Source organism: Rhinatrema bivittatum, chromosome 6 (genome assembly GCF_901001135.1).
Source record: "Rhinatrema bivittatum chromosome 6, aRhiBiv1.1, whole genome shotgun sequence".
Classification (NCBI taxonomy): domain Eukaryota; kingdom Metazoa; phylum Chordata; class Amphibia; order Gymnophiona; family Rhinatrematidae; genus Rhinatrema; species Rhinatrema bivittatum.
Window position 1 is genome coordinate 51533334 of NC_042620.1, and position 15119 is coordinate 51548452.

A 15119-nucleotide genomic window follows, 5' to 3' on the forward strand; every position below is an offset into this window, starting at 1 on the left:
TATACCGAAGTTCTTGTAGGGACTACAAATCACTCCGGTTTACATACAACGAAGAACTGCTCAACAAAGAGCGGAGCTTTACATGGAACCGTATAATACAGCAAAACTTTTTATAATACAGCAAAACTTTAGGAAGTTATGCACAAAACCCATGGACATAACCATAACCTGCTTAGGTTTAGACTGAGATAAAGATATGATTTAAAAAAAAAAAAAAAAACCCCAAAATACTTTTTTGTGATTTATTAGGAGGGATGTAGTATGTGGTTGAATATGTCTCAACTTTCCAGATGGAATATTATCCTAGGGGGTCTTAGCAAGAAATTATTGGGGGAAGCGAGGTAGGTGTGTGTGTGAGGGGAAGTCAGCAGGAGTTTGAAATTGCCTCATATCTTTGCAAACAGCATTTAGGAATCGCTGTTTACCACTTTCTCATTTATCTTTTGGACAGTTGACTTTCACACACTTGAAAATATTACTGTTATGGCTAAGCAATGGATGCTATAAAAAATGTTTAATAAGCAGTTAAGCAGCAATAATTTTTTTCAACACCATATCTTTCATTTGGTTTTTGTTTAAAATTGCATTTTTCATTTGGTTTATAACAGACTCTGCATAATACTAATAAAGAAATATTTTAAAATGCACATGGTAAATACTAATTTTCTGCTTACTGTTGAAAATTTCATTTTCCTTTTATGTATTTTTAACTCTGTAGGGAAACTGGCAATTTCTCAGCTTCCTTGAAAGTATCTATTTTGGCCAAAATGTCTCACATTACAGGACATAGTATACTTTTTTCAGTTTGACAGTGTCATACAGATGCTATCATGTTCACTACATAGACAAATTGTATACCAAAGTTTTATAATGTAATTTGTGCCATCCTCACAAACTTGGCTGCTTTCAAGGAAGAACTCGAAAGACTATCTGAAATGAAATAAATTGACATTTATTGCCTTAATAGAGAATACTATTTCCTTTGTGAATCTTTTTAAGATACTGTTCTGTGTTGTACCTGCATTTTTGTAACTACTTTGAGAAGTATATGCTCATATACTGGACACATTGTAACGTAGAGTAAAATGTTTGCACAAATTTGTTGTGAAATTCAGCTGTTTCTCTGTATTTTACTACTATGAAACATCTACCAAAAGAAATATAAAGTGAAAGGTATTGCAATAAAGGTAAACAATGTCCAAAATTCAGTCAAAAAGAGAAATGCTTTTAATGTTCAAAGGCAAATTATTCTGAGTTTCAAAAGAGCAAATGAATAGTCCCCTGACACGAGCCAAGTTTCGCTGTAGCTGCATCTGGAGGGGCACACTGATCTAAAAATAAACAAGTTTAGAGGGACAGGCATGAAAAGGCAAAACAGCAGATGTGAAATCACAGAACACATACATTTATCAAGTAAGATCTAGTAAATAGACTTAGAACTGTCAGAGTTGACTAGAAGAAATTTGTGGGCTTTTAAAAAGCTGGGAAATGGTGTTAACAGGTCCTGTGACAAGAACAGCCAATGAAGCATAGGTATGCAAAAAAACGATATGTAGACAAGCAAAAGGGAATTACAAAAACGGGTTGGGGGGGGTATTGTGATACTAGACCATATTCAATATATTAGGGAAGTGGACAGACAACTCTCTGATTCATTTTATTTCCCTTTGCCTTCTGACTCAGTTTCTGTAAGTCTGGAATATATTGTTTCACTTATTCAAACAGGCCTGGACCATCATTTTTTGACACCCTGGAAGCCTCTCTTGGTCAGACCTTGCCTGTGTATGCCAGTATTTTACATACTTCCAAAGATAAATCCCTGATTGATCCCCAGGCCGACCTATTTGATGCAGGGATTTGATCATTGGAACCTTTCTTAGTAGATCATTTCATAAAACCATTGGTTTCCTTGGCAACCTCATATGTTCGAGGTTTGGGACATATGATAACATTACTTAAGATAAACTGAGGAAAAGGACAGTGAAATTTGTCATACTTGATATGGCTAGTGCCATTAAGGTATTGAATCTGCTCTGACTCAACATACACCGAATGATGTATCCCTATATAGTTTTTTGATAGCTTTGACTGATATAATCTTACACACTTTTTTTTTTTTTTGCTTTTAAAGGTACAGCAATGGGAGCCACTATGGTCCCTGATATTGCATGCTTATATGTCTCTGAATCTTACCATCTGTACACTTCTACATTTTGTCCCCTTACTTCAGTATACAAATCTCATCTTTGTGTACCTTTCATCACTCCGAATCATATAAAATCTTTGCTGATGTCTATTGTGCTGCTCGTACCTCTGACTGTGCATGTAAAACTGCCCCCCAAAACCTAGTCCACCACCAAAACCACACCCCAAGTTACTAGTTGCCTCTCTTACAGTGGTGTAAATATTTTTTATAAGGCTCTTATTTAAGTAGTCGTGCTAGCTGTCTTTGTGATAAAGCCTGTCTGGCAGTAATTCCATTTCAAACTGGAAACAGTAGTGTTGAATGGTCCGAATTTAAATTAACTACTGAATAAGAGGTTTCAAAAAGTGTCGGGTATTTAAAAACATCTCTCTCTCCCTGTGACCCAGTTCCATCTAGGTTACTGGTTAATTTATCTTCTCAAATGTGTCCTATTACATTGAACATTATTAATAAATCCTTAGTTGTAGGGATCATTCCAAAAGTACTTAAAAGTGCATCCAATAAAAAAGAATGTTAGTTTCTGGAGAAAACTTTTGCCCAGTATCAAATTTGCCCACAATCTCTTAAGTAATGGGTGGTCCCGAGGCGTAAGGGCCCACAGCTAACCTGGGGCCGTGGGCCAAAAACTGGTGGTGATCTGGCGATCGCGGGCGGCGCTGGCCGACGTCATTGGGGCGCTCTGGCACGCCCGGATGACATTGGCGGCATCGCCACATACTGGGGGGGGGGGGGTGTTCTGGGGGGCCGGCGTCATCGGGGACGGCCACAGCCGGCCTCTTTCCGGGGATTGACTTTCCCACCCACCCACCCCATGGAAGGATTAAAGGTGCCTAGGATTGGTGTGGGGGATAGGGCACCAATGTGCTCATATGTAATGTCGCAGCTTGGAGGGCGGGTACTTGGGCCAATAGAGACTTATTGGACATAGGTCAGCCGCGGGGCTGGTGAAAGGCAGGTTGTCGGAGGGGTGGGGAACCACACCCGGAGGCAGGGCCCCCTTGCTTGTAAACGCGGCAGGGGGTCGGAAGTGACGTCGCCTTGCTAGAATCGTGGCAGGCGGCGGTGGAACTGAAGAATTGGCCCGGGTGGGTGAAGTTGTTATAATGTTGAGTTCATATTAACTATTATGTTAATAAAAGCTTCGGCTGTTTAATACCAAGATTACAGTTTAACGTGAAATTATTTCGGGGATTGGAAGGGGGGGGATGCCGAAGGGAGCCAGAGAGGAAGTCACGGCTCCCAGAGTCAATTAGAGAAATGGTTATTACAAATTGAGGAGTTTTTGACATATAAGGTGCTTGATGCACAGCAGTTAGGATTCAGATAGGGTCGGGGAAAAGAATATTGGATCACTTATTTGGTCAAGTATTTTACATTTAAGACAAGGGGCATTCCATGTTGTTGGTGCATCATGGAATGTCCTTTGATTCAGTAAATTGCTTCATTCTGTTGAATCAGCTGCATGCTATCTGGTTTAAAGACACTGTTATTTCTTGGTTTGACTCATATTTGGTTTGACTCATATTCCTCAACTGTTATTATGTACATATACTGTCCCTACGTCCCACTTTGTTTCACTGTTAAACTGTTAACCTATGTTTCATTGTTAAACTGTTCCCACGCATGTTTTAATGTTACAATGTAAAAATGGTACGACTTCCATCATGCTATTATCCTGTTACAATGTGAACCGATGTGATGTACCCCAACGAATGTCGGTATATAAAAGCAAATAAATAAATAAATAAATAAAATAAATATTTGTCAGAACAGACTAAACAGATTGCAATAGATAATTCTTCTTGGCGTGTGGTAACATCAGGAGTACCGCAAAGTTCTTTTTTTGTCATCAGTGCTTTTTAACATTTATCTGCAGCCTATTGGTGTACTATTTTGATCCCTTGGGTTTCCATATTACATTTATGCAGATGATTTATAATTTAATCTGCCGTGTGCTTCAGACAATGTTACTAGAGCACAGGTTTTTGGAATGCATGACTGCACTTCTTAGTGTTTGGGTAATTGCCAGGTACTTTGTAGCCTGAATTGACTACTGTTGGAAACAGGATGCTGGGCTTGATGGACCCTTGGTCTGACCCAGCATGGCAATTTCTTATGTTCTTATGTTCAAGTCAGTCATGGTTGAATCAGCATAAACTAATACTAAATGTCAAAACTACAGTTTTATATATTTGTCGTAAAAACTTGGTGTGGCAGGAGATGACATTTGGTGATATTGCAATACCCATTGTTACTGAAGCAATAAATCTAGGAGTACAATTAGATGACTTTAAAACCACATATTAAGTCAATGGTGAGGACTGCTTTTACAAAACTATAAATGAATCGCCCTCTGAAGTCTTTAGACTTCCATTCAGTATTCCCTGCACTAGTGCTTTCAGAGCTCGACTATTGCAATTCTTGCTTTGTGGGGTTACCAAAGAAACTGCTTCGGGTACTACAATTAATACAAAATGGGGTAGTGAGGGTTTTTACAGGTGCAAATACAATGATCATATTTCACCCATACTAGGTGCGTAGCACTGGCTTCCAATTACAGAAAGGGTAAAATTTAAGTTGTTGGCCTTAGTTTTTTAAAGCACTCTATCATGATAATTTTCCCACTGCAGATCATATAGTTTGGTATGTTCTGAAGGATTAAATTTATTTAGGGTACCCCCTCCTACAAATTGTAAACTTAAACAGAATAGATGGCAGGTCTTTCTCAAACTGAATCTGTTCTTTGGAATAAATTGCCTTCGACAGAGCTTTTGAGGATTATAAATTCTTTAGAAAAGAACTTAAAGCTATATTTTTTAAAATGTTTGAATTTTGAATTGTTTTTAGTAAGTATTTATGAGTGGGGGTTTTGTTTTTTTTAAAATATATATGAATTGATCAATTTGTGTTTGGATTTTGTGGGATACATGTATATTAAATAAATAAATTGGTCTGTCTTTTATTGATTTGATAAACTGTTGGTTTTGCTGCTTTCCTTTCAATTACATATTTATATATTGCATATTTTGCATATATTTTGACACATGTTAATTTATCTTTGCATAAAATATGCTTGTTTCATGTTCGATATTTGATCCAATATCGCTGAGAATTTATAGGTTATTCATTACTATTTATTCACCTTTAGATTTTTTGCAAGCACCTTTTGCTTGTCAACGTACCATTTTTTTGCACAGTTATGTTTGATTGGCTATTCACATCACAAGACCTTTTGGCACTGCTTCCCAGCTTTTTAAATACCCAGAAATTTCTTCTGACATATTGATGCTGCTAGTCAACTCTGACAGTTCTAAGTCTATTTACTAGATCTTGCTTGGTAAGTTTATATGTTTTGCGATTTCACATCTGTTCTTTTTGCTTTCATGGTTGTATCCTCTAAATGTGTTATGTTTATTTTTAGATCAGTGTGTTTCTCCCAATGCAGCTACAGCGAAACATGGCCCATGTTAGGAGACCATTCTTTTGCTCTGTTGAAACTGTGGAATCATTTGCCTTTATACATTAAAGCATTCCTTTCTTTGGATTGAACTTTGGATACTGTGTTTACCTTCATTGCAATACCCTTCACATTGTATTAGACTTTTGTGGTACTACTCTTAGCACTAATTTCCTGTCTGAAGCCATTGTGTTCTTTCTCATGTCACTTTTCGGAACATCAGTATTTAATTGTTCATTATGCTTCAAAAATATTTAATTATAACACACACTCCAGGCACACTGTAAATATATGCAAATCCAAGTACAAAACCAGCACCAAAGCCTAATGTCAGAAAATGTTATGAGACAATTCCTCAAACCTTGCACCTTAACAGCCGAAATCGCTGCAGGGAAACACTGTCACTGGAATTATATCATCAAAGTCCAATCATTTTTATATTTTTTGTTGCAAGTAAAAAAAATTTTAATTTTTAATTCCTCAATTCTTCTTTTGTATAATAAACATTACTTAGCTTATATAAGCGAAGAATACAGTCAACGCTCTCAACAGTCAGCATCGAGCGTTGACTGTATTCTTCGTCCCAGGGTTTACGCGCGTGGCTGAGCCGTTCGAAAATTGGCCTAGCATGCATAAACCCGGGATTTACGTGCGCCGAGGTTTGAAAATCTACCCCTTTAAAGCATTAATTTTAGCAAATTAGCTTCCCTGTGTGTTCATTGTTGCATCCTTTTTTTTTGGTCTTGTTCCTATATCTCCTTTATTATTTTTCTTAATATATTTAGATGTTATTGAAATACAAAGTGTACACCTATAGGGGCCAATGTAGTAAGCTGTGCTAAGCGTACTGCGGGTTTTTATTCATATTAGCTCAGGTTTTTTGGTGCTAACCTTGCCCCAGGCATGTAAAAAAGGCTTTAGCACTGGAAACCCCCACTCTAAAATAAGCTTGCCACAGGGTGGTGGTTTTTTTTTTTTTTTTTTTTTAACATGGGTGCATGTGAACTGCAGGGTAATAGCCTAATTAGCTATTACCCTTCGTGCAAGGAGGTGCGCTAATGGGGAGGCTGCCTAGCACATCTCCTACTACCATGGGAAATGTACTACCTGCTCAGAGGCCCTGTCAGGCCCAGCAACTCCTCCCTCCCCAGCATGCCCAAACCACCATTCCCTCAAGTCCAGGGCTGGAGTCAAACCAGCCCATCCCTGTCTTGCAAGTCTGGCTCACTTTTTAAAACTAAGCTCACTGGCAGGTCCAGGGTCATTCCACTTCCCAGCCCCCTCCATCTCGCAGTAGAAAATTAAATATGGATATGGAAAAGATATGGATTAAATCTCATTTGGTCTCAAAAATTGGGTTGAAGGCGGAATGCTAATCAATATTCCGCTACAATATAAGTTGTTAAAAGGGAGTATCATGGAGATCGGATTAAGCCCACTGAGAATAGACCTAAAGACATTTTTCATCTCTCTCAGGAACCATTGGGAAGAAATTGTTTACCTAGAGAGGTGATTCCCAAAAAGTTAAATTGAGACAGCTTTGCTCAGTTTTGGAAAGAAAAGTTAGAAATCTTATGAGCTCAAATGCTTAATGACATCCAGTTTGCAGGAGTCGATTGCTAACAAGAAAAAGAAGCATTGTGTATGGGTTCTCGGGAGGGAGTAGAGGATTTTCCTAGGAAGAGCTTTGTGGGATTTTAAAAAATTGTAATCCCACTTGTAGTTCCTTGCCCATCATTTTTGGGTAAAAAAAAAAAACACACTTCCCAATGAATTAACAGGGATATTACAAATGGTTGTGAATGGTTCCTGGTTTGCAGGAGTATATTCCCTTGGACTTTGAAGAAGATTGTTAAATCCATTGCTAAAAAGGGGGCTAGACAACAAAAACTGCAAGCTATCGCCCAGTGGCTAAGAGCCCCTTTTTAGGGAAAATGATGCCCAGTTGTCTCATCATGTGAAGGTTAAGTTATTAGATGAGTGCCAGTCAGGATTTTGTTCTGGTTACAGCACAGACACAGTTGGTAGCATTGAATGATTAGATTTATAGAAATCTGGACAAAGGGAGAAGCTGTTGTGGTATTGTCACTGGATCTGTCAGGAGCTTTTGACTTGGTAGATCACAGGATTCTAGTACAAAGATGTGAGGATATAGGTTTTAAAGGGTGAATTTAGGCTGGGATCTCTTTGTTTTTGAGATGTAGGATGTTGGAGGTTCAGGTAAGAGGGAGAAAAGGCTGTACCATACTGTTTAGAGTGTGGATTACCTCAGGAATCACCATTGTCCCCTTTTTAACATCTTTCTGCAGCCATTGGGGAAGTTAATTTGTGATTTGGGTTTTAGGGGATATATTTATGCAATTGATGTACATTTACTTTGCTTGTTATGGAAAGATCCAGCATAAGCACTGGGTAGAGCTCAAGAAGAGTTAAAAACTCTAATGGATTGGTTGAAAGATAAATTAGTTTGAAACGAAGGTAAGACAGAATGGATGATTTTTTTACTAATGCTGCGCTGGATAAAACCCCCTACAGTTGTAGGTAGGCAAGACTAGTTGTGCCAGCTCTTCAGTAGTTCATAATTTAGGGGTTCAATTAAATGATAAATTATCCTTTGAAACTCATATTTTTTTTGTTGGTGGGGAAGGTGTTTTTGAAATTGAAACAATTGAAGTGAATTAAGGATTTGGGGCATTTCAGATAATCATTCAGGCACTGGTGTCCCCAGTATATGATTATTGTAATGGGATCCTGAACAGTGAAAAATATGCAACAATTCCAAGTACATGCAAAATATGGCAGCTAGACTGGTATTTGGATATCCACGAAGGGTTAGTGCTAGACCTCTCTTAAAGGAATTGCACTGGCTTCCTATCAATGAAAGGATACAATTTAAGATCATGACCCTAATGTATAAAGTAAATTGTAATGAGAGTGCAGATTATTTAAGCAGTCAGGTGCAGAGAGATACCCCAGGGTACATTCCGCAAGTGGTCCATGTTTTACCGTTCCTGCAGTTAAATTGATTGAGAGAGACCACCTGGAGGAGTATGTTCTCAGTGTATGGGCCTATTCTGTGGAGCTCAGCCCCTTTGGATATTAGGTTGGAGAGGAACTATTTGTCATTCAGAAAGAAAGTAAAGACATGGTTTTATCCAAATTCATAATAGGAATAAGTGGGTTGTTTTTAAATAATAGTAGCAATGAAAGTTTTAAATTGCATTGTTTTATTATTTTAATGTGATTTATTGTATATTTATTTTTATTGTACACTGCTCTGACTTAGATCTGTGTGGTATAGAAAATCTGAAAAATAAAATAAATTGGGCCAGTAACACCCCAGCCCCCTAAATCTTTCCCCATCTGAGAACCTCTGCCAGAGAAGACCTTACCACCTCCAGCAGGGCTGTTCCCTCACTGACATCCAATTGGTGCTTTCATTGACATGTGATGGTGGAAGGACCAGTCGGCAGACAGTAAAGGAGTGAATAAATTAATATTAAGTGTCAGTGAAAGGACCATTCGGATGTCAGTGAGAGAACAGCCCTGCTGGAGGAGATAAGGTCTTCTCTAGCAAGGGCTTCTGGGTGGGGAGAGAGATTTAAAGTTAGATTTTAAAAGGGCTGCACATGTGCCCATAAATGCACGTATCTCACCACACACAAAAATATGCACTAGTTTATAACCTAGGCACAGACGTCTGGTGAACATCAGGAGGGAGAGGGGAAGAGAGAGAGAGAGACTCTTAAAAGGCTCAGTCCGATACTCTATATATGGACCATTGTAAAGGGGGCACTTTCATTCGGAGTGAGTTTTCCGGAGGTGGGGTTGTGCTAGAGACACCTTCAGAGGTATCCATTAAAGATTTTTTGACCTTATAAATGAAAAGTTGAATTGTACACTGCAGTCTTTTAACTGCATTTTACATAACTCCTTTTCATCACTTATAAGGTCTAAAATTATTTACCGATGGCTGTGTGGGTTTCAGTGAAGATCAACTTAGTGACACCCTAGTTTACCTACAGAACATCCATAATGATAGAAGGGATTCAAAAAGAACAGTTTTGGCAAAGTTTAAACATGCTTTTTTAAAAACTTCTGCCAATGTAAAAAAAATCTTTTATTTAACTGCTGCCTGTGTTGTTGAGACCTGGAATAGTTTTTATTTGAACTGTAATTATAACATGTTTTTTTCATTAACTTTAGTATAAACTATAATTTAACTGCTTCCTATTTGCACTTGTTCTTTGAGTATTAACCATGTTTGTCAAACTGTTACTTCTTCAGCCTGTTCGGCCTCTGCAGTCTTCTTCGCAGCCTGTTCAGTACTCCGCAGTTTCTTATCCATCCCTGCTCCTGCCAGTCTCACCTACCCAGCAATATTCTGTGGTACTTTGTTTCTGATCACCTCTTCTGTTGTGTGCATGTTGTGTGTCTTGTTTGTTTATTTGATTTATATTCCACTTTTTCAGGCACTAAAGTTTATATTTGCTTTGGCTTTATACATTTTGCGTTAAGTATATACATATAAAATATAGATAGAGGAGGATCGACAAGGGAGAATAAGTGGTTTCAAAACAAAATTTTCTAAGGTACCTTGAAAAGGTTTTAGAGCCTAGTTCAAAATCCTTTATAAAGCTGATCAATATCTATATATCTGGGCTTTATTCACTGGAATACTTAGTCAGATTTGTACTTAGTTTGAATTGACCTTTATTTTGCAGGCCATATTTTCTTTCTCTTCAAGCAGAATATTGCCATTCCATTTCTTATCTTGTTTTATCTTGGAATGAGCTTTGTACGAATGTCTTGTTTTTGATTTTTATATGAAGCTTAAAAAGAAGTAAATCTCCACATCAATACTAATGATATATCAAAGTGAAAACCAAAACAATTACTGCTGAACCAATTTCATCACCAATCTACATCAAACAATTTTTTTCAAAAAATGCATATCTTTGTTGACATCATAAGTGGAGGTAGAGCTATCTGTAACAAATGCAAGTTAATCCCAATATTCATTCCACTGTGTATAATTAGCTGGCAGATATAGGTATATATTCTTTCTCTATAGGAAAATCTTTTCAAATGTTGTGTAGATCCACTCTCATAATTTCATAACCCATATCCTCCTCTTAAATTTATAATTATATTTTCTTCCAGGACAAGGAGGATGGTAGTCCTCACATATGGGTGACATCATCATATGAAGCCCGGCACGGAAAACTTTGTCAAAGTATTTAGAAACTTTGACTAGCACACTGAGCATGCCCATCATGCCACTATCCCCACAGCCATGTGGGGTCCCCTTTCAGTCTCCTTTTTTCCACAGTGCAGTTGCCTTGTGGGTTTTGGAGCTCTTCAGTTTCTTTTCTTAAAAGGAAGAAACAGTTATTTTTTTCACCGGTTCTTCCCTGCTCCGGGGGCCCCCTCTGCGAGTCGGTTCCTCCAGCATTGGTAAGTCAGTTTTTCCCTTTGTTGCGGTCTGTTCCTGAGCATCTACCTTCGGTGGCCACCGGCCACCAACCGTGCATAGACTTTTTTCCGGAACTACCCCCAGTGTCCGTGGACTTTGTCGATCATGGGTCCGCATGTCATTTGCACCCTCTTCCTGGGGCCTTCCCACTATGTTAGGTGCCCCAGTTCTGCCTAGATGACACCCAATGGCCAGTGCTACCATCTGGATAAGATGGAGCACCTGTTTGATTCCCGGTAGTCTGCTCCATCGATACCAGTTCCTGGGATGTCAGGCCAGAGTGATCGTGGTGAGCCAGGGCTGTCGCCTTCGGTGTCCCGCTGCGAAGAAAAGGGAGCGGGGGATCACCCCTTGCCCGCGATGGGCCAGTCCAAGACCTTGGGATTGTCTGCCTCGGCGCCAGAGAAGGACCGGCTGAGCACCGAGGGAAGCACTGACACCGCCACCAGCCTCGACCGAGCCCCCTTCGAAGTGGCCCTGGAGCGAGGAGGCCCTGTCCTCCAGATCTGGGAGCCCAGGGTGATCCCACACCGATTTCTGAGCCGGGTACTGAGCTTCTGTGGACCCCCGTGCAGGCTCTGGTTACATCCCATCCTCCTCCTCCCTCAACACCACTCTGTACGCCTGAGTTTCAGGAGGAGTTGGACCACGTGGTGCAACAGGCGGTGCTCTGTGTCCTCCGGGGCCTACAGCAACCACCAGCACTGGCCCCAATGCTAGAGCCAGCACCCTCGATCCTGGCACCCCTGCTAGAGCAGCTGGATGTACTGCTTGGAGACCTAACAACACAGCCGGTGCCCGGGGATCCTTCAGGTCCCTGGGCACCGCCTGCCACCATCCCCCCCCCCCCCCCCCCCCCCCGATACCATCCTGATTTCAGGCTTCTCTGAGGAGGAGGACATGGATCCACGCTTGCCACCGAGGGCAGTGCCATTTCTCCCCAAGCTTGTTCCCAGGCCGTCTGGTGCTTCAGAGCTGCCGGTCCGCCGAGGCCCTCGATGCCCCCAGTGCCCTTGATGCCTGGGCAGCCTCTGGCGCCGAGGCTTCCTGACAGACCATCGGTGCCGGTGCCTCGGTACTCAGGACATAGTCTCCCTCCCTGACCCCATGAGGTTGCTGGTGAGGAAGAGCCTCCTTACAATCCCTGGAACAATGATTCCTCTGAGTTTTCCGCGGAGGCCTCGGATTACCTCCTGTCTGAGCCTCCGGACAAGCGGTGCCGTTTGTCCCTGGAGGATTTGTCCTTCGCCGGCTTCGTTCAAGCAATGGCGGAGGCTATACCTTTTCAGTTGCTTACTGAAGAGGATACCCGCCATAAAATGTCGGAAAACCTCCAATTTGTCGATGTCCCGAAGGAGGTGGTAGCTGTCCTGGTGCATGAGGTCATCCTTGAGCTCCTTAACTGGCTATGGGAGCACCCAGGCTCCATTGCCCCAGTCAACCGGAAGCCGGATGCCATTTTAGTGCAGCAAGCCCCAGGATTCCAAAAGAGCCAGCTCCCGCACCAGTCAGTCATAGTGGAGTCGGTTCTGAAAAAGGCTAAGCAATCGTACACCCGCTCTTCTTCCCCCCCCCCCCCCCCCCCCCCCCCGAAGAAAAGACCACAGGGCCCTGGATGCTGGGGGCCACAGTCTTCCAGGGGGCAATGATCATTGCCTGTATAGCGGCATATCAATTGTACATGAATCAGTACAACCAGAACCTCTGGAAGCAGGTCCTGGAGCTTGCTGAAGGTCTCCCACAACAGCTCCAGGAAGGGTTGTAATCCATAGTGCTGAAGGGCTTTGGGGCCAGCAAGCATGAAGTGCGAGAGGCCTGCGATGTCTTTGAGATGGCGGCGAGGGTGTCGGCAGCCAGTATTAGTGCCCGGCGATGGGCCTGACTTAAGGCCTCCGACCTCCAACCTGAAATCCAGGAGAAGCTGGCCGAACTACCTTGCACAGGCACGGTAGGTCAGCCAGATTCTCCTGGACAAGTTCCGGGACACGGTGGCCCAACTAAAGGACCACCATGAAACCCTGAAACAGCTATCCACCAGCACCTCAGACCCTTCTTCAACAACCTGTCGGGCGCCACATCAGGACCCGAGGAAACACTTCTATAGGCAGCGGAGATACTATCCTCCTGCCTCTCGAGCTAGGGCGTCTCGAGTTTACCCCTAAGAACATAAGAAATTGCCATGCTGGGTCAGACCAAGGGTCCATCAAGCCCAGCATCCTGTTTCCAACAGAGGCCAAACCAGGCCCCAAGAACCTGGCAATTACCCAAACACCAAGAAGATCCCATGCTACTGATGCAATTAATAGGAGTGGCTATTCCCTAATTAAACTTGATTAATAGCAGTTAATGGACTTCCCCAAGAACTTATCCAAACCTTTTTTGAACCCAGCTACATTAACTGCACTAACCACATCCTCTGGCAACAAATTCCAGAGCTTAATTGTGCGTTGAATGAAAAGGAACTTTCTCCGATTAGTCTTAAATGTGCTATTTGATAACTTCATGGAATGCCGCCTAGTCCTTCTATTATCCGAAAGTGTAAATAACCAATTCACATCTATTCATTCAAGACTTCTATCATATCCCCCTTCAGCTTTCTCTTCTCCAAGCTGAACAGGCCTAACCTCTTCAGCCTTTCCTCATAGGAGAGCTGTTCTATCCCCTTTATCATTTTGGTTGCCCTTCTCTGTACCTTCTCCATCGCAACTATATCTTTTTTGAGATGCGGGGACCAGAATTGTACACAGTATTCAAAGAGCGGTCTCATCATGAAGTGATACAGAGGCATTACGACATTTTCCGTTTTATTAATGATTCCCTTCATAATAATTCCTAACGTTCTGCTTGCTTTTTTGACTGCTGCAGCACTCTGAGCCAACGATTTTAAAGTATTATCCACTATGATGCCTAGATCTTTTTCCTGGGTGGTAGTTCCTAATATGGAAACTAACATCGTATAACTACAGCAAGGGTTATTTTTCCATATATACAACACCTTGCACTTGTCCACATTAAATTTCATCTGCCATTTGTATGCCCAATCTTCCAGTCTTGCAAGGTCCTCCTGTAATGTATCACAATCTGCTTATGATTTAATTACTCTGAATAATTTTGTATCATCCACAAATTCGATAACCTCACTCATCGTATTCCTTTCCAGATCATTTATTGAAAAGCACCGGTCCAAGTACAGATCCCAGAGGCACTCCACTGTTTTACTCTTTTCCACTGAGAAAATTGACCATTTAATCCTACTCTCTGTTTCCTGTCTTTTAACCAGTTTGTAATCCACAAAAGGACATCGCCTCCTATCCCATGACTTTTTAGTTTTCTTAGAAGCCTCTCATGAGGGACTTTGTCAAACGCCTTCTGAAAATCCAAATACTCTGCATCTACCAATTCACCTTTATCCACGTTCATTAGCTCCTTGAAAAAAATGAAGCAGATTTGTTAGGCAAGACTTCCCTTGGGTAGATCCATGTTGAATGTGTCCCATTAAACCATATCTTTCTCTATGCGCTACGATTTTGATCTTTAGAATAGTTTCCACTATTTTTCCCAACACTGAAGTCAGGCTCACTGGTCTATAGTTACTCATATCGCCCCTGGAGCCCTCTTTAAATATTGGGGTTACATTGGCCACCCTCCAGTCTTCATGTACAATGGATGATTTTAAAGATAGGTTACAAATTTTAACTAATAGATCAGAAATTTCATTTTTTAGTTCCTTCAGTATCCTAGTATGCATACCATCCAGTCCAGGTGATTTGCTATTCTTTTAGTTTGTCAATCTGGCCTACTACATCTTCCAGGTTCACAGTGATTTATTTATTTTATTTATTTATTTAACAGTTTTATATACCGACCTTCATAGTAAATAACCATATCAGATCGGTTTACAATAAACAAGAATAACTGGGGTAGCAATTCAAGTAAACGAAAGGTAAACAATAGGTAGGAATGAGTCAAAAAAAAATAAT

At 41.1% G+C, this 15119-nt stretch overlaps 1 protein-coding gene across 11 annotated transcripts in view; it reads left to right on the forward strand.

The window, feature by feature from the left end:
* Positions 1-15119, forward strand: part of R3HDM1 (R3H domain containing 1) — a 476151-nt gene that overhangs the window by 293129 nt on the left and 167903 nt on the right. For 7 of the 11 annotated variants that reach the window (XM_029605380.1, XM_029605381.1, XM_029605379.1 and 4 more), the window contains one exon: positions 9951-10052. The exons of the other annotated variants lie outside the window; for them this stretch is intronic. In XM_029605380.1, the coding sequence (XP_029461240.1) occupies positions 9951-10052 (102 nt within the window). The remainder of the gene's footprint in view (positions 1-9950; positions 10053-15119) is intronic. 11 annotated transcript variants of the gene reach the window in all.